The following is a 22,903-nucleotide window of genomic DNA, read 5'->3' as shown; positions in this document are numbered from 1 at the left end:
AAGCCTTATCGAAATTCCAGCAATTTTTTTTCAGAAGTAAACAATCATAAAGTTTCTATGGAACCACAAAAGACCCCAAATAGCCAAAACAATCATGAGAAAGAAGAACCAAGCTGGAGACATCACACTTCCTGATTTCACACTATCTCAAAGCTACAGTAAGCAAAACAATGTGGTATTGACATAAAAACAGACACATAAATCAATGGAACAAAATAGCACAGAAATACTCCCATGCATATGTTTGCTCAATTAATTTATGATAAAGGAGCCAAGAATATACAATGGTGAAAGGACAGTCTCTTCAGTAAACAGTTTTGGGAAAACTAGACAACCACATACAAAAGAATGAAATTATCTTATAACATATCTCAAAATCAATCCAAAATAGATTAAAGAAATGAATGTAAGACCTGACACCATGAAACTCTTAGAAGAAAACAAAGGCAGTAAGCTCCTTGATGTCAATCTTGGCAATAATTTTTTTTGTATTTGACACCAAAAGCAAAGGTAACAAAAGCAAAAATCAATCAGTGGGATGACATGAAATTGGAAAACTTTTGCACAGCACAGCAAATTATCAACAAAATGAAAAGGCAACCTACGGAATAGGAGAAAATATTTGCAAATCATATATCTGATAAGGGGTTGATATTCAAAATATATAAAGAACTCATACAACTCAATGGCAAACAAACAAACAAACAATCAATTTATAAAATGTATAGAGGAACTGAATAGACATTTTACCAAAGCAGCACATAGATGACCAACAGGTACGTGAAAAGGTGCTCACCATCACTAATCATCAGGGAAATGCAAATCAAAACCACAGTGAGATATCACCTCACACCTGTCAGAATGCCCTTCATCAAAAAGGGGTAGCAAATATTGGCGAGAATGTGGAGAAAAGTAAACGCTCGTACACTGTAGGTGGGAATGTAAAATGGTGCAGCCACTATGGAAAACAGTATGGAGCTTCCTCAAAAAATTAAAACTAGAACTACCATATGATTCAGCAATTCCACTCCTGGGTATTTATCTGAAGGAAATGAAATTGCTGTCTCAAAGAGAAATTCACCCTCATGTCCACTGCAGCACTTTTACAACAGCCAAGATATGGAAACAACCTAAATGTCCATCGACAGATAGACCGATAACAAAAATGGGCTATATATAATGGAATATTAGTCAGCCATTAAAAAGGAATGTTATTCAGCCATTTTAAGAAAAGAGGGAAATCCTGCCATTCATGACAATGTGGATGAATATGGATGGCATTGTGCTAAGTGAATTAAGTTACAAAGAAAAAGACAAACACCTATGATCTCACTTATGTGTAGAATCGAAAAAATCTGAGCCCACAGAAACAGAGGGTGATGGTGGTCAAAATGCACCAACCTCTAGATAGAAGATGAAAAGTTACAGGAATGTAATGTGCTGCGTTGTGACCAGGGTAACGATACTGTATTGTATATTTAAAAGCTAAGAGAGTAAATCTTAAAAGTTCTCATCACAAGGGAAAATGTAACTATGTGAAGTGATGGATGTTAACTAAACTTACTGTGGTGATCATTTTGCAATATATACATATGTCAAATCATTATGTTGTATACCTGAAATTAAACAATGTTCTAGTCAATTGTATCTCAACAAAACTGGGGACGGGTGGCAAGGGAGAAGAGCCTATTCCTACCTCACAGACTGGAGACAGTGCAGTAAACTTAGGCTCCATCATTCTGTCTCATGATCTAGTTCTCATCATTTTTATTCCTTTCCTCTGGGCCCTAATCAAGTTTTCTACAATGTACCTTAAGTGTGAGTCATGGTTTTATTCCAATGATGACTTGATCAATCCTAAGCATACCAGGATGATTATACAGAGGTCATATATCTATTTACAGGTATCAGTAATCATTTGAGGTACTAAATCCACTATCTCCCATCTGTGTCCATGAACTCCTTTACTGCTGAGTCAGACCAACTTTGAAGGTAATATATAAATTTTAACATTTAAAGCTATTATATAAACCTATTATAAATTATAATAACTATAACATTTTAGAATTACAAATAGTAAGCAAAACACATTAAAATAGAGCAAGAAGGGGTTTTAAAAAATCATTAAGACATAAAAAAGTAACCTTGGGAAAATGGCATTACAATGACTAAAATATACAAAAATAAGTGATTCATCAGAGGCTTTTATTACCGATTAATTGATCAACATGTATCCAATGAGTTCCGATCTAGTGCTTAAAATGATATAGCCCTTATAATTTTGGGGGGGAGGGGAACCATATTAACAAACTCTGTAAGATACTACAGGAAGCCTCTACCATTTGCTCGTTCTCTTTCATACCAAATTTACTTCATATGGCACAGAAGTCAAAACAGGGGCTAAGGGCTGGCAGACCCTAGCTTCACTGGAACCCTGAGGAAGGCATATACTAGTATTAGAGGTCTTCAGCCTTCTTTTACTTTTTTCACTTCAGTTATTCAATCAATGGGGTGTAAAATGGCCTCAAAGTTTATTTCAGTATTTGGTAAAGAGATTCAAGTTCTTGACATTCAAAACTATCATTCACCAAAAGATAAAGAGTTGTTTGTGCAATTCATATATCCTTTAGTTTTTGTTTTACTGATTTGGGTTAACTTTTCTGTTTTTTTTGTTTTTTGTTCTTTAATAGTTTAAACGGTAGCGTAGGGTATTCCAGACCTACAAGTAATACATTTTTTATTTTCTTAAAGGATTTGAGGCAGCTTTATAACATTTTTACCAGAGTATTAATAGACACTCACACTGACCAAGTGAGATTTATCCTTCCGCATAAACAGGCATAAATCTTCATACTGGACATACGCCATTTCTTTCTGCATTCTTTGTTCTGAAAACAGCAGCCTCCTTCCTTTCCTTTGAGGAAATCACCTCTTCCCAAACCCAACCACATGATTTTGATAGGCTGCCAACCGTAGTGGTCCCCAGCCCTCATCACAGGGGTATGCACATGACTCAACCTGGGTTTTAGTCCTCCCTCCCTGGGAAGGACTAAAGCACGGAGAAGAACTTTGTTCCTCATGGTTAAACTCACAATGAACCTAGACTAGAGCTGAGGGCGACCATGTTTCCTACGAAGGAAAAAACACCCACCTCTAGTCAGAAAGCAAAGCAAAGAATCAAGAAAAAGACGAGAAGAGAGTCTTAACAGTGTCCCTGGTTCTGGTTACAGATGTTTAAAAATCCAGATCCAGCCGTCCCAGATAGTCATATGGGCGATAAAACACCTGCGAGGTCTGGTTTCTAAGATCATAACCAAAAAAATCTGATTCATAGGTTAAGGGACACGTGAAAGAGAAACAAGGAGATACCGTAGAGACTGAATAAAAATCTGCTCTTCAATAACTGAATAGCCCACTTTGGATTCTAAATTCACATATTTAGGTCAAAACTTCAAAAAACAGTACATCTTTTTAGTATACCTACTTGTACCCTATCTTCTACTCCGGGAACAGTAATGGTCACTCTACTACTTTGGCCTCCGGAGCTTGGTGCACTCACTGGAATGCCACCCGTCCCCAAGTAAGAGGACTCATGTAAGGCGCCATTTCTATAAAAGATGAGCGCCACACCACAGATCCCCACAGAGAAATCACAACACCAAACTAGAGTCACAAGCAGGGAGTTACTAAGCACAGAAAGGTAAGATACTGCATGCTGGAAATATTTACAAATAAATGAGTTGCTGGTAATGTATTTAAAATTAAATTCTTTCACATGGTAAGCCATATAAATGTCTATTCACTATGCTGTACACCTGAAACTAAAATAATATTGAATGTCAACTGTAATTGAAAAATTAAAATAAAAAAAATTAATTCTAAGTGCAGTGCTGTCTATATTTTACCCATTAGTGTGTAGTAGGTAACTAACCTTTTCCCAGTTGGTATAAATTTTGCAGCTGGTGACAGATGAGAAGTTTGCAGGAGACCCCAAAATTTGTTTTTAAAAGAAATAGCTAAGCAAGTTTACAGTTACCTTTTCAAGGGCAAAACTGCTAAAAGCAAAACTGAAGGAACTAGCTGTTCTCTCAGTAAGAAACCTGAAGCAAACACAGGTGTTTCTTTTTCTCCTTCTACTTCAAAGTTAATGTCTGGTTTAAGTCACATATTATAAGAATGAAAACTGAAGTACAAAATAGGTTTTAAAAAAACTAATCTGAAATAGCTTTTCTAATAATTAATGATACAGTTTTCAATGCTTTTGGGTGTGAAAGCTGTTAAACCTGCCACCGCGGGGCCACCTGAGATTATTCCTGTCACTTCTGTGTACGCACACATACATGTGTACGCACACGCTAGCTGCCTTTGGTAAGTGGTGGACACCCTGCATACTGCACGGAGAAAATCTGATGTAATACCATGGCCTGCATTTACTTTAGTACAGTGAGACCTATACTGGACTTCTGACCTCTAGTGTTGTAAGGTAATTAATTTGTGTTGTTTTAAGCCACTAAACTTGTGATCATCTGTAACGGGAGCAATAGGAAACTAATGTCCTACGGGAGATCATATTACTTGCCAAGGTCCCACTGCTACTAAGGCAGGTCTCCCAGACTTTCCTTGTCCACTGTTCTTTCCTTCACACCACTGTATTGACAGTTACTCTAAAATAAACATCTTTGTAGTTCAAAAATAAGTCATAATTCCCCCAAACATTTACTATGTAAAATAGAGAAAGAAAAATCAAATGTTTATATTAACTTTTTGTATTGTTCTCAATTGAGCCTAGTAGAATTCTATAATTAATTTCCTTCTTTTACTATGTTTGGTGTTGAACTGCTTCTCTGTTTGCTTAACTTAATATAAAACATTAACTGTTCAAACACCATCCACAAATAGCTTGCAGTACAACTGGTTAAATAGCTAAATGACTTGTGCATATAGTCTGCGATTTTACTAACTTGTATGCATTTGTTTGAATTCAACAAGCCTTTAACAAGAAACTCCTGTGGATGTTTGTTTTGTTTTTAGTTCAGGAAAATGTTCTTTGATAAAATTTTTGAAACATGAATATTTCATTCTTCTCCAATGCCTCTGTCCTTCCCTTTGTGGAACTCTAATTAGATAGATGCTGAACTCCTGTGGTCGGTCATCTAATTTTCTTAACTTTTCCCCTCTCCTTTCTGTATCTCTATTTCTTTGTTTTACTTTCTGGAAGATTTTTTTAAATTATTTTTACAGTTGTAGTTGACATTCAATATTCTTTTATATTAGTTTCAGGTGTACAGCATAGTGGTTAGACATTCATATAATTGAAGTGATACCTCCGGTAAGTCTAGTATCCACCTGGCACTATACATAGTTACTACAACATTATTCATTCATTATTGACTATATCTCTATGCTGTACTTTACATTCCCGGGGCTATTCTGTAACTACCAATCTGTATTTCTTAATCCCTTCACCTTTTTCACCCAACTCCCCAACCCCCTCCCCTCTGGCAACTATCAGTTTGTTCTCTGTATTTATGAGTTTCTGTTTCTATTTTGTTCACTTATTTTGTTCTTTAGATTCCACATATAAGTGAGACCACATGATATTTGTCTTTCTCTGCCGGACTAGAAGATTTCTTTATCTTCCAGCCCTTCTACCAGACTTTTTTGTTTCACCCATTTTACCATTTCCAAACACTGTGTCTTCTTGACTGTTTCTCTCGCTCTCCTTTCCTTTGTTCCATTTGTTTCCATTGTTCTTGTTTAATAAGTCCAGTATCTTAATCATATGAAGAATATTCATGTTGTTTTGTTTCAGTTCTTTCCCATTCCCTGTTTCACCTATTTCCTCAATTCTTTTATTCAGTTAATTTCTTTTAACTTTTCTCATGTCTGGTGATCGTGGACTGTCAAAATGAGGCTTACATGCATGCATGCTGAATAGTCGGCTCAATGAAATGTGATGAGATGGTGAGCTGACTGCCCTCGGGGAGCCCACAACTGCAGGTCTCACCAGGTAGACCGAGTCCTTTCTCTAGAGATGTATCTACTGAAGGCCAGTCTGAGGGATTCGAGCCTAGTTGTAGGCATTCCAAGAGCAAGGAAGGCAGTGAAAGAATGCTGGCTTCTTCTTGTCAGTATCCCCCTCTTTAGACAATTAGGCTGTGGCTGCATTCAGCAAATTCCTTCTCTACCATCCATTTTTTAATTAACTCTCATCCAGGATTATCTCTTTGCCCCATTGTCTTTTTTTGTGTGTGGGTTTTATCTTTTCATACCTTTTGCTTTCTTAAACTCCTTTAATGTCATGTAAGTGGGGCTTCTGGAGGCAGGAGGTTGTGTGTGTGCTCAGTCCAACGTCCTCTCCTATATAAGACGACTGGATCTCTCTTCCTGGTAACTGAAAACCAAACCACCTCTGGTGACAGACTAACCCTTCAAGCTCTGAAGGGACTATTCATTTCAAATAGAATGTACTTGATAATAACCAATGAAGATCAAAACAAAACAAAGCAAAAAAAAAAACACAAAAAACACCCCACATTATTTAAAATGAGAGGTAAATGTAATTTATCAGCTCAACATCCATCCATAATAAGAGCATTTACCATATGCCAGGTACTAAGCTAAGCACTTTACATAAATCATCTTATTTAATATATTTCATCTATTATCTACTTTAATATAGTGAATCCTATGAAATAGGATTATTTCTATTTTTCCTATCATTATTCCTATTTGCAAAGGTTTAATTAATCTGCTCAAGGTCAAACAGTAAATAAGTACTGGCACTGAAATTCAAACCCATATCTGAATCACTCTAAAGCCCACAGAAATTCAGATCTCATATGAAAAGGGGGAAAAACTTGTTTGGTTTTTCATAACTACCCTTACAACACTGGGATCCTAAAAATGAGATCAATTTCCCACAGCTAAACTCTACTGAAAGCACAGCTCTGATGTTTCTTACTAATTTTATCTGCTCTTACAGTAGGCAAGAAGATGGCATCTAGTAACAACAGCCTCTTAGAGGTTCTGTTTACTGTATGTGCAGGACTCACAGACAGCTAATGCTGTTCCCAGTATCTTAATAAATTTTAAATATATGCATATGTACATAACAGAGGCATGCAGACCTATCTGGATTACGTACCCTCTCCCCAAGGAGATACTGCAAGAATAAAACCAAAATCAAAACCACACAAGACAAAGAGTGATGGGGGGAAAAGCAAAACAGGGAATTAGAATGGAAGGCATGAATATCATTAAGTTAATATATATGAAAAGTATTTGGGCTTGGAAGGTCTATAAAAATGGCAGATAATAATCAACAGGTGGCAAGGAGAGCCTTTGAAATGTTAATACTGCAGATTTCACTGTAACTTATCAAAATTAGTCTCATGATTCAATTTCATATCCCATAAGTGTATTCGTTTTCATTTGGGTAAAATTTACCGAAACACATAGTATAAAGAAAACCAGTCTTGGGGGAAAAACCAGTCTTGGGGGCCGGCCCGGTAGCTCAGGTGGTTGGAGCTCCATGTTCCTAACGCTGAAATCTGCCAGTTCAATTCCCACATGGGCCAGGATGCCAGTTCAATTTCTCGAGTCCCGCAAGGGATGGTGGGCAGCGCCCCCTGCAACTAAGATTGAACACGGCACCTTGAGCTGAGCTGCCGCTGAGCTGCCGCTGAGCTCCCGGATGGCTCAGTTGGTTGGAGTGCCTCCTCTCAACCACAAGGTTGATGGTTCGACTCCCGCAAGGGATGGTGGGCTGTGCCCCCTGCAACTAGCAATGGCAACTGGACCTGGAGCTGAGCTGCGCCCTCCACAACTAAGATTGAAAGGACAACAACTTGACGTGCAAAAAGTCTTGGAAGTGCACACTGTTCCCAAAGAAAAAAAAGAAAAAAAAAAGAAAACCAATCTTAAAATGCAAATGCTCTGCCATTAATTCATTACTTTAACTTAGTTTACTAGTTAACTTCTTAATATAGTTTCCAAATATGTATGTATACACATATATTTGACTAGACAGATGTCTGCTTAGATGCCTTTCAGAGCTAAAATTTTGAAAATTGTATGAAAATAGAAAATAAATCACAAATAAAAACAAATAATGTCCCAACTGCAAAACTGGAGCTAAAATTTTGAAAATTGTATGAAAATAGAAAATAAATAACAAATAAAAACAAATAATGTCCCAACTGCAAAAATGGAGCTAAAATTTTGTAAATTGTATGAAAATAGAAAATAAATCACAAATAAAAACAAATAATGTCCCAACTGCAAAAATGGAGAAATATAAGATAAGCATTAGAAATTGCTTTTCAAGGAACTAAAAGTTCAACCTACAAAAATAAATGGAGCATAAGCACCTGAAATAGATTATGTAAAAAAAAATCAGAATATTTATTACATATAAAGGTGACAAGAAAGCAGCCCAACCTTTAGAGCACAAGGTACTTAAAGGAGGTATAGGTGCAATCTTAGAATTTGTCTTGCAGATGAGGGTTGCTAATAAAATTGATCTGTAGTATCATCTACCCATTGTATGAGTTTAAGGCAACGAAGGATAAAAAACAATGGTTTTTAATGTGTGTCTACATCACAGATGAACAGATTCTTAAGAAGTGTTTCTGAAAAAGTTCAATATACTATAGACATCATAAATATCAGTCCCAGATACTTATTAAAATACCACTATACCATAAATTCCCAGAAATTATTTAAATTACAATTTCTCTTTAGTCTCAGATTACATAAAATTTGCATAAACATTTTATTCTTCTACAACAATAAATAGTTTATTACCTAGACTTTACAGGTCCAGTACTGACTTTTTTTCTCTTTCTGATTTTTTTAAGTAATAAAATTGGAATTCTTTAACAGTGTCACTTTCTTTCCTATTTGTATGCACCAGGCCACGTGAGAATCAGAACACAATCCACACTAAATCTAGACAAATAGAGGCTTAATCCTCTTCATTCTTGCTGTTTCTAGGTTTATAAAACCCAGGAATCAGTAAAACAAAACTTAACGCTATTGGTGTTTTAGAAATGCCTTTATTTCAGCCATTTTAAGAATTCACCACCTTATTTTGAAAAGATGCAGACTTTCATGCTATTTACACAAATGACAGAATTTGTAAAGACTGTTTTCTAAATAAACAATCTCCCAGATGTGATCACATGACTTGAAAACAATAAATCTTTTAAGAAATATTTCTATATTCATATAAGCGGAAGTTACTAGGAGTCACACTGACTATTAACATGATCTCCTCGATGAGGAAGATTTTCTTTATGAACATAACGATAGACAATATATTTTAATGATCATATGGATCATATGTGAAAAAAATTTAATTGGAGCCTATTTTATACATACATATATATATATAATATATATATATATATATATATATATATATATTTATATTTATATTTTATATATATATATATTTTTTAATTATTTAGCCACAATGGGTTTTTTCCCTCCTGTTCATCAAAAAAAATTTTCCTGGGTTTCTTCTCCTTTTAGTGGTAATTATTTTTATCACAATAAAGATAATATAATCTTGTTTTTGAACTCCAGAGCTTCCTCTGCATTCAATGGTCTGCACCCCAGGGGGTGATCAAAATGGTCTGCTGGGATGTGAGTGGAAATTTTTCTATTTTTGTTTTTCATCTTTTTTTAAAATTAAGTTCTACTATATTTAGTATATGCTGACATGAATGTCTGGTGGCTACTGACTGCATCTATTTCTACAACAGTTATTAGAAACAGCAAATTGAAAGCTTCTCCAGTATAATGTACTAACTTAATTTGACACAATTTATCTAAACGTGTCTTTCTCTGTACTCTGAAAGAACTAATCTCATGCTATTATTAATATATGAATGGAATATGTAGGTGAACAAGTGTGGCACTTGAATTGGGGAATTTTATTTCAAGAAATCTCTAATTTGTGCATAATCCAAGACTCACAATCCAAAAAGTCAGGTTACTTTTCACTTTCATTATATTAAAATGCAAGGTTAAACCTCAAAGGGATGCCACATTTCCCTCCCAAACTGACAAAAATCTCAAAGTCTGAAAATACTACGTGTTGATGCGGATATGAAACAATGGTTGGGACACTCACTGGTGGGAAGGTAAACTGGTAACACCAAATTTAAAACAATGTGCTCTAGCGCGGTAAAGTGAATGTCCTTCGACTTTCAGCCAGTAATTTCACTCCTAGGTACAGACCCTGAAGAAACTCAGGCCCTGTGTTCACCAGGTAACACATACACACAAAGACACAAAGAACATTGTTCTTAATAGTCCCATAATGTCAGCAACCCAGATTTTCAAAAGAACTGTTAATGGATAAATATATCATGGTATAGTTTTATACAACAAAATGTTCAAGAAAAATGATGTTCAGATACCTGGATCAATCTTATACACTTAATATTGAATTAAAGAAGAAATCACAAAATATTACATTCATTAGAACTCCATTCATTTAAAGTTAAAACGGGCAAACTAAGCTATCCTGTTTAGGAATATATTAATAGATGATAAGACCATGAAACACAAGGAGGTGATCGCCGTAAGAACCGGGGGGGAGCAGCTGGCTCCTCCAGGTGCTGGAGGAGGGGTACGACTGAAAAGCACACGAGGAAAAGCCTCTGGGGTGTGGCAATGCCCCATTTCTTGAGTAATACTTGATTCTTAATATATTTCCTTCATAATTATTTACTATACCTTACACTTATATGTAAAACAAACTTTTAAATTAATTTTTTGGTATGATAATAGGTTATGTTAAATAACCTATTATGTTAAATAAATGGGTTATGTTAAATAAGAATCATCTTTTAGAGATAAATATTGACATAATTATGGAGAAAATGATACAATGCTTTGGATTTAGCTTCAAAATAATACAGGAAAGGGAAAAGTGGATGGAATGAGATGAACAAGATCACATAAAACTGAAACTGCTGAAGCTGAGAGATGGGGCGTGGGATTCATGATGCTATTATCTACTTTTGAATTATTACTATTTATGCTGACGTCATATTTTAAGTAACTAAAAATGGCAGCAACCACATGGCTTGCTAAGAAATGGCTTGCCTCATCTTGAGATATATACCGTGTTTCCCCAAAAATAAGATCTAGCAGAACCATCAGCTCTAATGCATCTTTTGAAACAAAAATTAATATAACACCCATTCTTATTTTACTATAATATAAGACCCGGTCTTATATTACTTTTTGCTCCAAAAGACGCATTAGAGCTTATGGTCCGGCTAGGTCTTATTTTCGGGGAAACACGGTTATAACATACCAATCCAAACTGAATAAAGATCAATTTAAGAAAAGCATTAAAATATTTTATCTGACATTTACAAACCTATAAAAGCATTCTAGTTTCTGAAAATAAATGACTTTCTGCTACTTTCTTACCCCCTTCCCCAACTGGAACTCATCAGCAATGCTATGGACACAAACTTACCAGCTCTTCCTGACTGGCTAAGGGCACACAACAACAAGACACGAATGCTAAAACCCTTCCATCCACCCTTATGCCAAGAACCTTTCCAGTTTGTCTTCAAGCACCTATAAACAAGTTCCACCTGTCTCCACAAGATATTAAATGTATGGGAGGACCATGCACCACACTGTCTATGAGGAAAAACGGTGGCCACTCCTGAGGCAGGGCAGGCAGTTCCAGTGCATAAAACAGAAATTTCTAGGTTTAGCAATACAGGTAAAACATTTGAATTGGTTCTCTCTGATGCCTTTCTAAAAAGTAGGAATATTTTTCATTTCTCAATTGATAAGGATAATTTTCTATTTTTATTAAGTACATTAATCTGTTAAGTGTTTTGAGATGACTGTGGTTATAAATGTGATTTTGTGTGAAATTAGACAAATCAAGAGCGTGCACTTTATTTTCAGGAAAAAGGAAAAAAGATGACATTTCTACTATCTTCTCACCTCATTTATGGTGTATGGAATGTGACCCCTCAAAATGGAAGTTCTAACTAAAATCTGTGCCATGTGAGGCCATTACAGCATAGTACGTACGGAGATGGACCACACGCCAGAGCGAGCACACTTCCATTTTCTATAAGTCCCCTGAAATCACAGGATGCCCTCAGCTAGTCTCCTCAGCCACCTCTCAGAGGCGCCGGTTCATTCTCTCAGGCTATAGTAGTGGCTTCGGGGCTTTCGGGACACCCACGGCGATCTAGAATAGCAACCCGTCTGCCGAACACACTACACGCCGAGCAGGACTTGCTGGCAAGTGCACAGAAGGGGACAAGGTCACTCACTGGCCTAGAATGTGCCACTTGGTCAATCATGCGAGCTCTCAGTGTGGGCTGTTACATTCAAACCACATGGAAAAAGGCTATGTTCTTCCACTTGGGGTTTTGCTCAAAACCATTCAATGATTGCTCTTCCATTTCACAAAGAATAAAACCCAAAGTTTTTTCCTGGCCCGGGACGTCATACACGACCTGACCCTTAGCTACCTCTCTGACCTCACATCTGACCACTGTCCCTTTGGCTCAGGCCACTCTATCTTAAGGTTCCTCTCACATAAAAGTACAACTTTGCACTCCAGGACCTCTGCCCGCTCTAGTCCCTCTGACTAAAATAAAACGCTTCCCTAGGTGTCTGTGTGCCCTCTTCCCTTAAATCCTTGCTTAAATGTCACTTCATCAGAGAAGCCTTCCCTGTACACCCTCAATACCACCCCTTTTCCTTCTCTATCTTCTTTTCCTGTTTTCTTTTTCCACAAAGCAGTTATCATCACCTGACAAATAGCATTATAAATTATCGGTACCATGTGGCAAAGCAATAAATAGAGAAGGCATATAATATGAAGAGAAAGTGAGTTGAGATTCACTGCAGTCCTGTACACAGCTTACAAATCTTTTCATTTTTATAAATTAAGTTGCAAGACACCACCCAACTTTACATTTACAGCCTTAGGTGTATCTAGCAACAGCAACTATAGCATTCACACTACGGTAAATTAAAAAGATGTGGATTACGAAGGCACAAAAAAACTGGAACTCTATTATACTCTGCATTGTACTGCACTAAAATGGAGTAGGAAGAAAAAGTATGATTCTTATGCTACTACACAGAAAAATGCAGTCTATGTTCTTCCCGATGTTGGGTTGCTCCTTTTTCACACATGGAATGTGCGAGAGCAGGGGTGGTAAAGAACGAGTGGGAGAGATGGCATGCAGCACTTAATTTCAGTAAACACTTCAGAAAAATTTAGAGATGACCAAGCAGTTTTCAAATAAGGCACTCTTCATACTAACAGAACTGCGAGGGTATGGTTTTGATGACTGTAAACATATATAAATTATTAGTGCCTCCTTGAAATGTTTTCCTGATGCCAACAAACGTTCTCCCACTGCAGTAAATAACCACATTGTCCTGTTGAGCTTGTGTCATTTTTCTGAGCAAGTCCAAACGACTAAGAAATCAGATGCCCATGGAATTCTTGTGGAATATTTCACACAAACAATAACACAATACTGACATGTGATATGTGCACGAAACACTCAACTTGCATATCATTTCTGTAGCAGAAAATGTATTTCTAAACATGTTTCTCAATGGGATTACTCAGAATTTTAAAGATGTCAATTCTCACCCAATTACACTCTAAATTTAATGCAATCCTTAAGTAAACACTTATAGAATTAAAATTATGATTATGAAATATCTCAAAGAAAAGATATAAAGAAAACCATAATACGGATTATATTTATAATTCTAAGGCCGTATGTTCCTGGTATTTAAATTCCTAATCTATGTCTTTCTGTTTTAGCTATTGATGAGTATATTTATATCACATATTGGAGCAGAGTACACTATAAATACCATCAATAAATAAACCAATCTTTAAAAATATGGCAGTATGACTTCTGGTTTGCAATCTGGCATGTAAGAGCCTAGACAATGTCACTCCCATCCATACAAGAAAAAGTGAAAACCAACAACTCTTCTTAGATCCATTAGAGAATTGGGATCACAGAGAGAACCACTGTCCTCAGAATTGCAGAGATGGGCAGATACAGAAAGTCATACTTTGCCGGGGCAGAAACACGTAAGTAGAAACCTCCAGGGTGTCTAGGACCAGTGTAGTTAAACCTAAACTGTACCTGATGAATTGCCAGAAGATCAGTGTAGACAAGCTTTAGTTAAAAACTCCAGGGGGACCAGTCTTATGAGGGCCCCACACTTGCTTGAGTTTTGCCTCTAGAAGTCTACCATGTTCTCAAAGTCTATATAAGAGAAACATCTCCTTGTGCTTCGACAAAGAGAGGGGAAACGTGGCCGTTTTTAAATAAGCCAAAGCATTCTTTCTTCTTAACAATGCCTACCCTCAAGAGAAACAGTTTTACCAGAACATAAACGACTGCGGGTTTACCAGAAACTAACCAGTGCTGGGGAAGGAAAATATCTGATTCTAGGCAACTCTAGCCTCCCAGGTAGGGAAAGGGAAATACCCACCTCCAGACCCTCTGGCCTTTTTCCTTCAACTAAGGGGGAAAAAAACAAAACCAAACTGAGAAGCACTTACGTGGGTCCCAGCACAAGGGCACAGCTCACTACAAGGCTGGAACCTGTGCACAGTAGCATGTAATGCTTCCCTTCCCCCACCACCTTCCTGCCATATCAGTAGGGCTCCCATATAACAGAAGTCTCTAGGGAAACCCAAAGACAAAACCAAGGACACTGAAAAAAATTTTATCTGGATACCTACAGCTACCGCAAACTGTATGGCCTAACCCCTAGCCAGATAAGCATAAAACCTCATAATAAAGGCCTATTTTCCTTTTACCCAGTATTAGCACATCTGACTTTCAACAAAAAATTACAAGGCATACTAAAAGTCATATGGCAATAGGACTCAAGTATTCCATAATCTTCAAAAACTCCTGAAAATGTAATCCTTGGTAATATAGATAGTAAATTATACATAATAACTTCAACGTAAACATACATTCACTAAAATATACATTCCTTTCATGCTTAAATTAGAACCTTTCCCTTTAGAGTCAACAGAACCAAGGATGCTCAACCATCACCGACACTGTTCAACATCATCCTGGAGGTCTTATCAATGCCGTAAGGTACCAACAGGACAAAAGGGTTCGATATCAGAAAAGGGCTTTAAAAAGTCACTATATGGAGATAATTGGAAAATATAAAGTGTTCAGTAAAGTATCTGGATAAAAAATTAGTGTATTAAAATTATTAGCTTCCTAAATACTAGAAAAATCTATAAGGAAATGTAATAGAAAAACAAATTCATTCAGAAGAGGAATAAAAACCTAAAAAATATCTAGAACAAATCTAACAAGAAATTTGCAAAACTTCCATGATGAAATTTTAAAGTTTTGCTAAAAGAATGTGAAAAGGTCTATAGAAATGAAAACATGTTTCTCAATGGGATTACTCATAATTTTAAAGATGTCAATTCTCACCCAATTACACTCTAAATTTTTTTTTTTTAATTGGGGAAGAGGAACAGAACTTTATTGGGGAACAGTGTGTACTTCCAGGCCTTTTTTCCAAGTCAAGTTGTTGTACTTTCAATCTTAGTTGTGGAGGGCACAGCTCAGCTCCAGGTCCAGTTGCCGTTGCTAGTTGCAGGGGGCACAGCCCACCATCCCTTGCGGGAGTCGAACCGGCAACCTTGTGGTTGAGAGGACGCGCTCCAACCAACTGAGGCATCTGGGAGCTCAGCGGCAGCTCGGCTCAAGGTGCCGTGTTCAATCTTAGTTGCAGGGGGCGCTACCCACCATCCCTTGCGGGAGTTGAGGAATTGAACTGGCAACCTTGTGGTTGACAGCCTGCTGGCCCATGTGGGAATCGAACCGGCAGCCTTCGGAGTTAGGAGCACAGAGCTCTAACTGCCTGAGCCACCGGGCCGGCCCTACACTCTAAATTTAATGCAATCCTAAAGTAAACACTTATAGAATTATGATTATGAAATATCTCAAAGAAAAGATATGAAGAAAAACATAAGGATCCATATAACAACAATCCAGCTTAATACAGTTGAAAAAGAAGATCTATGAGAGAGAATTCTTCCATGACACAGCAATATATACTACGTAACTGCAACAATTAAAACAGTATAGTAGAGCTCTGAACAACAAGGTCGCCAGTTCAATTCCCACATGGTCCAGTGAGCTGCGCCCCCCACAACTAGATTGAAGGCAACAAACTGCTGCTGAGTTGCTAGAGGGGCGGCCGGATGGCTCAGCTGGTTAGAGCACAAACTCTTAACAACAAGGTTGCCGGTTCAAGTCCCGCATGGGATGGTGGGCCGTGCCCCCTGCAACTAAGATTGAAGACAGCGACTAGACTTGGAGCTGATGGGCCCTGGAGAAACACACTGTTCCCCAATATTACCCCCCGCAAAAAAATTATAAAATACATCAGTATGGTAGTATATCAACTATAAGAAAGAAAAAAAAAGTACATATATATATATATATATATGGTCACAGGAGGTGGAGTACAGCATAAGGAAGATAGTCAATGGTATTGTAACAGTTATATAAGATGTCAGAGGGGTAGTAGCTTGGGGGAGGGAGGTTATCATTTTGTGAGGGGTGTACATATCTAACTATTATGTTGCTTTGTACACCTAAAACTAATCAAAAGTAAATAAATAAATAAATAAATAAATAAATAAATAATGAGTACATTTGTTACTAGACAAAAAAAAACCCGGGGTAGTGGCACAGGTACACATGTACCAAAATAACAGATTTCAGAAATGGACTCCAAGTCCAGTCGCCATTTTCAATCTTTAGTTGCAGGGGGCACAGCCCAACATCCCATGAGGGAATTGAACCAGCAACTTTGTTGTTGAGAGCCCGCGCGCTCCAACCAACTGAGCCATCCGGCCGCCCCTCTGGAAGCTCAGCAGCAGCTCATTGTTTTCAATCTAGTTGTGGAGGGCACAGCTCACTCGCCCATGTGGGAATCGAAACGGCAACCCTGTTGTTCAGGGCTCGCGCTCTAACCAACTGAGCCATCCGGCCCCGCCCCAGGTCAGGGCTTTTTAAAGAATTACAAATGTAGTGGAAGAGACTGTAGAACAGTTATTCACTATGCGAGAAGTTCCATGCTGTAACAGAAAAATGAACTAAAGATTTGGTGGGAATACAGATGAGGTTATTAGCTCAGTTAGGAGATAGCTGGGGAAGATTTTATAGATGTGACATTTGATCCAGGCATTTAAAAGACAACAGAAAAAAAGACAAAAAAAAGACAACAGAAAACTGGAGGTTGGAGGGCAGGAGTCTGGTAGAGGTAACAACGTATGCATAGTTTAGAAGGCACAAAAAATGAGGCATGTACCAAAAAGAAGTCAGCTAAGACCACTAACTATGTATGTGACTTTGGGCAAAAAACAATCTATTTCAACTGAAAGATAAAGATAATGGTATCTTCCTCAAAGGGAAGAGGCTGTGAGGAAAATGAGACGGTAAATCACAAAGGATGTGAGGGAGATCTGGCTGTCCCATCTTCCACCCCCATGTCCTCCTCCTCTCACTGTTCCTCCAGAAGTCACCTACTTGGTAGAAGAGCACCACCTTCTCTGTCATGTACAAAGGTCTAGCACAGTTCTTGACACATAGTATTTACTCAAAAAACATTCACTTCTTTTTCTCTTTTTGTTTCAAACCAGATGTTTTGAGTTCCACTGCACTACTCTCTGTGACACCTCTTAGAACTGCCCTCGACTTGAGAACCAGTGGTATGTTTCATAAGCACCCCACCCAATCTGTACGCATGTGAAGTTACTTCATACTCACAGGCTGAGGCTGCTCGGCAATACAGCAGTTGAAGCAGAGCCAGAACTCGCTCATGCTGGCAGTCCAAAGTGTAAGTGAGCACCAAGCGCGTTTCCAAATCTCCGCTCAGGAAGCTTCACAAACGCTCCTCAACAGGGCGTATGTCCAATGATGCCAAATAACAATTGTATTACTTCTCTGTGTTTTGTTCCTGGAAGTCAAGTATCTTATACAGTCAATTTAATGAAGAAAAAGTCAGACTATTTCCTTTCTTTGCTTGTGGTTCTACAGAAACTCGTTTCGGAACTACCGGGAAGGTGTATAAAAATCGTCTTGACTCAGGGCTTATGACAGGTAGTCTAGAAAAAAAAGGAAAAGGAAAAGAAAAGTTACTTTACTTAACCTTAAAAGCTTTTATTTCTTAAATTTGTGATAAAATTAAGACTATTTCCCCAAAAAGTAAACACTCGAAAAAAAATCAAGATTTTAATAAACTGATAGTCATTCAACAGATTTTAAGCACTTTTTGAGTATTAGTTGTTAGGGATATAGCGGCAAACAAAGAAAGAAATCCTTGTCTTCATAGAACATTCTATTTTATGACTATAAAGTATAAATTATTCTAATACATTTTTTAAAATCATTAGTTAGAACACCTTGATTGCCATACAAATCTCTAATTCCAAAAAGAAATACCAATCATTTTCATATAGCTTTCTTCAGATGAGTCCTTTGTTCTCATAGACAACCCAGATAGTAAGGGCCATAGCAATCAATTCTTCCTATATAATCAGTCAGCTATAACTCATCAATAATTAGAAACAGAAGGTGGCTCTGTGGCGCAATGGATAGCGCATTGGACTTCTAATTAGAAACAAAATTATTGCCTCCTCGTTTGAAATTAGAATTGTACATGAAAGATGAATGGGGGTTGAATTGACACGTTAGATCCCTGCTCCCACCACCACTGGAATGATTGTCAGTCAAAATACTTTCTATCCCCAGGTGGCCAACCAAGCCGAGTCCGTTAGAATCCATGTCAGGCAATTTTCCATGTGGAGCTGGTCAGAGTGCACCTATCTTTTCTTCTTGACTGACAAGCTGTGGACTTGAAGGTCGACCCTAGCCAACCATGTTCCAAACTTCCTGCAGAAGATGGTTCTGAGATTATAATACTGACAGGCAGAGACGAGAGGAGGAAGGCGGGTTCCAGTCATCCCTACGACCCGTTTGACCTGTGCAACTGAAGTTTGGTTTTGTGAGGCAACAGTTTTCCCTCTCTAGCCTGAAGCTACACTGATGTAGGTTCATATCACCTGCAGCCTTCTACAACCCTCAAGTGACGACGGCCAGTACACAGTTAGGTACACAGCTAGCTCTGAAGCCAAGGAGAAGTCTTGGAACCATCAGCGGATTATAACTGAAGCAATGAATGCCAAATTCTAGGGAAAGCATTATCATGAGAAGCAACAAGAACTCTAAGGAATAGCAGCATTTAAAAGATGGGTAGAGAAAGAGAAGTCTACTGAGGCGCTTTGGGTGTTCTCAGAAAGAAAGAGGAGGAAAAACCAATTAATGTGGTGTCACTGGAGCCTGTTTCAACAAAGAAGTGGGCAACAGTATTAACTGCCACTGAGACAGCAGACTGAGAACCGCCCGTTAGAATGTGCTGCTGACACTTGGTGGCCCTGGCTACAGCAGTTTTAGGGCAGAAATCAGATTGCAGTGGGCTGAGAAGTGAGTGAAGGGCGAGAGAGAAGCAGAGTCACCACATGTAGAAAATGTTTGCAAGAGACTGGATATAAAATTTTAAAAGATAGGGTGGTAGGTAGAACAAAGGGAAAATGCCATCCTTGAAATAAAGAGATCAAAGACCAAAGACACATTAATTTGATTATTCAGAGATGTTAACATTTTTGTTGCAAGTGATAAAATATAAATCACCTATTTGTAAATTCTGCTTTCCCCGAAGCCATGACTCTGAACTTGGTAAGGCAGGAATGTTACTTATTTGTATAGATGAAGATCCTCAGTGAAGATAATACATGCATGCTCAATGTATGAATGTGGGTAGTAATAAAGTATGAAGCTGGGACCCTGTTCTACAAAGTCCAGTGCACAAGTCTTCTAACAAACTACAGGAAAATGGCATGTTAAGTTTTTGCATATGTTCAAGGAGGAAGATCAGAAGGAAGAAAATTTATATTATTGCCATAGTTAAAATGTGGAACCTGGGATGCTTATTTTCAAGCAGGGATGAGCATTCTATTCTTCATCTCGCCCAAAACAAGGAAGTGGCAGTATCGAATGAAATCAGCTTTGTCCACTGAATTGGGTAAATACTATAGAAGTTTATAAGCTCAAAAGAATAGTATGTTTCACATATTTCCTTCTTCGTAAGAATGTAACAGCAAAGGGCTACATTCACAATATCATGATTACTTCAGTGTTGCTATTTAACAAGTTTAATTCCACCCTGAATCAAAGACCTTGCCATTAAGAAGTCATTATGAAATGAAATCTCTTAACCGATTCTATAGAAACAAATACGCCTTTGTGTGAAACAGAAAATTCTTTATGCTCATCAATGTTGCACTATGTACAGACATGTACCTACTCTGGTGATCTGTGTACATATCTTCATTACATACAGATATGGACCTACTCTGGTATTTCAAAATATACTCGATTTTGAAATCTGATGCTTTAAAATGTATTGTTTGATTTATTACATTATACTTTCTCATTTACATATAAAGCTAGGCAATTTCCTTTTTATTTCTAAATTATCTTTGCCAGAAACCACCTTCAAATATTAATTTTACTTTGGAAGGTGTATTTTTTAAATGCATATTCCTTCTGTTTAATACTTAGAATTAATACCCTGTTTCCCCAAAAATAGGACCTTGCCAGACAATCAGCTCTAATGCGTCTTTTGGAGCAAAAATAAATAAATAAGACCGGGTCTTATTAATTTTTGCTCCAAAAGACGCATTAGAGCTGATTGTCCGGCAAGGTCTTATTTTCGGGGAAACACAGTAAATAGCTTCCTAATCCATAATACTTTTTATCAGCCCACATTTTCCCAAATTCAAATTTCCTTCCCATTTAGAGTAAAGCTACACCTCACTTTGAGAATTTAAAAATATGTATTTCCTACTCCCATGTACTATGAAAAAGACATTAGAATATTTCCTCTTTTTTAATGTCTAGTGGAAGAATGTTTTAAATACAGTAATTTGAGCTTCTATTTTTATAGATGAAACAGAAAGGATATACAGTTTTACTTAAATATTTCCACCTAGACAATAGATCTGCTGAAATGTATATTCAAACCAAGGAGATGTTTACAACTCCGCAGGTTTTTATTTATTAAGTAAATACATAAATCTTAAAATGTTTCAAACATGCCTTGGAATGTCATACCATTTTTCCATCTTCTTCCTTTTCTAAACAAACTTCTTTTCCAGAATTTTTTTCAAAAGTGTATATAAATACACTTAAAACACATTTATAAACACCTTTAGAGAAGAACTGAATTTGTCACAAAAAATTCCAACTAATAATATACTAATAATTACTTTCACTTCTTGAACTGAAAGTTCCTTAAAACATGTCCATTTAGAAAACTTTCTACTTTTTTAAATCTTAGGATAACAAAAGGAGTGTCACTTTCCAACAACATCAACATCTGAACTTAGCTTTAAACACAGCTCAGCACATTCCACACATAAATAAGGGGTCAGACTGGTCTACAGCACCAGAGAGCATTTCACAAACTCATAGATTTTAGACCTAAGATTTTGGGAAAGCCTGAATTGAGTTATCAGGCCATTTAGTGACTGGCAGAGCTTCCTTGAATTAAAAGCTTAGTCTAAACTTTTAAAGAGACTGACATGAGTAAAAAAGTGTAACTGTAGGATCTCTGGTCAAAAGTAATAACCACCATCAGCTTCCTCTCCTCACTTTCCACACCGAAATCAAATGCTGAAGATACTAGCTTTACACCTGTATGAAGAGTTTTGTTGCTGACAAAGTAAAGACTTTATGTTCTAACATCCTACTACAATTTAATAAAATTGCTTTTTAGGCCAACTGCCTAAGAAACAATAATAAAGCCATGATTTCAAAAACAGGACAAGGAGGCATACCTTTAGTCTAACTATTTTTTTAAAATCTGAAATACTTTAACTCAGTTGAGGTATGAAGCATGCTCAGTTAGTGTGAAACAAAATGAGAAGTTCAGAATTCATACTCTGAAATAAAAGATCTGTGGCAGTTGTTAGTACCTCACTAATTTTCAGGTGTGTTAGCTTGGGCAAGTGACCGGCTCTGTCACCAGTTATAAAATGCAACGCCGCACTGCCAACAGCATATACATTATACAGAGCGATGCTGATATAAGATGCTTGTCTTTATCAGAATTCAAATAGCAAGCAGCAGAATTAAGTAGCAAGATCAAGTAATTCATAACAGCTGCAAACTTTTAGGAAACAACCTAAAAGTGTATCCAGAAAAAAATGAAAATGAAAAAAAAATGAATTGTGGTATGTTCATACAAAAGAGTACTACACAGAATGAAAATGAATGAAAAAAAAAATTTTTTTTAAAATGAATGGTAGCTTCATGCAACACTTGATGATAATTCTCAGTGACATGTTATTGAGGGAAAGACTCAAGGCACAAAATAATATATGCATACATGGAATGATTTTATTTATATAAATTTGAAAAACAAGTTAAAACTATTTTGTTTGAGACGCATACATAGGTAAAGCAAGGAAATTATTATCATAATAAAAGTCAGGAAAGTAGTGACCTCTAGGGCTATTTATGGTCTTTGCAATTTTCCATATATATATATTTATTTTTTTTTTGGGGGGGGGACTTTATTGGGGAACAGTGTGTACTTCCAGGACTTTTTTTCCAAGTCAAGTTGTTGTCCTTTCAATCTTAGTTGTGGAGGGTGCCGTTCAGCTTCAAGTTGTTGTCCTTTCAGTCTTAGTTGTGAAGGGCGCAGCTCAGCTCCAGGTCCAGTTGGCATTTTCTAGTTGCAGGGGGCACAG

The 22,903-nt window shown here is 37.1% G+C and overlaps 1 protein-coding gene across 11 annotated transcripts in view; it reads right to left on the bottom strand.

Annotated features, from left to right (window-relative positions):
- CDC42SE2 (CDC42 small effector 2) overlaps positions 1-22,903 on the bottom strand; it is a 107,219-nt gene that overhangs the window by 17,123 nt on the left and 67,193 nt on the right. For 8 of the 11 annotated variants that reach the window (XM_019756133.2, XM_074313471.1, XM_074313466.1 and 5 more), the window contains one exon: positions 17,859-18,196. The exons of 1 other annotated variant lie outside the window; for it this stretch is intronic. In XM_019756133.2, the coding sequence (XP_019611692.1) occupies positions 17,859-17,912 (54 nt within the window). In that variant the 5' untranslated portion in view covers positions 17,913-18,196. Of the gene's footprint in view, positions 1-17,858; positions 18,197-22,903 lie in introns of those variants that run through there. 2 more of the 11 variants (XM_074313465.1, XR_012489771.1) reach the window with 2 other exon arrangements.

The sequence above is a fragment of the Rhinolophus sinicus genome, linkage group LG10 (assembly GCF_036562045.2).
Source record: "Rhinolophus sinicus isolate RSC01 linkage group LG10, ASM3656204v1, whole genome shotgun sequence".
NCBI lineage: Eukaryota > Metazoa > Chordata > Mammalia > Chiroptera > Rhinolophidae > Rhinolophus > Rhinolophus sinicus.
This window is presented reverse-complemented; position numbering and strand designations above follow the sequence as displayed.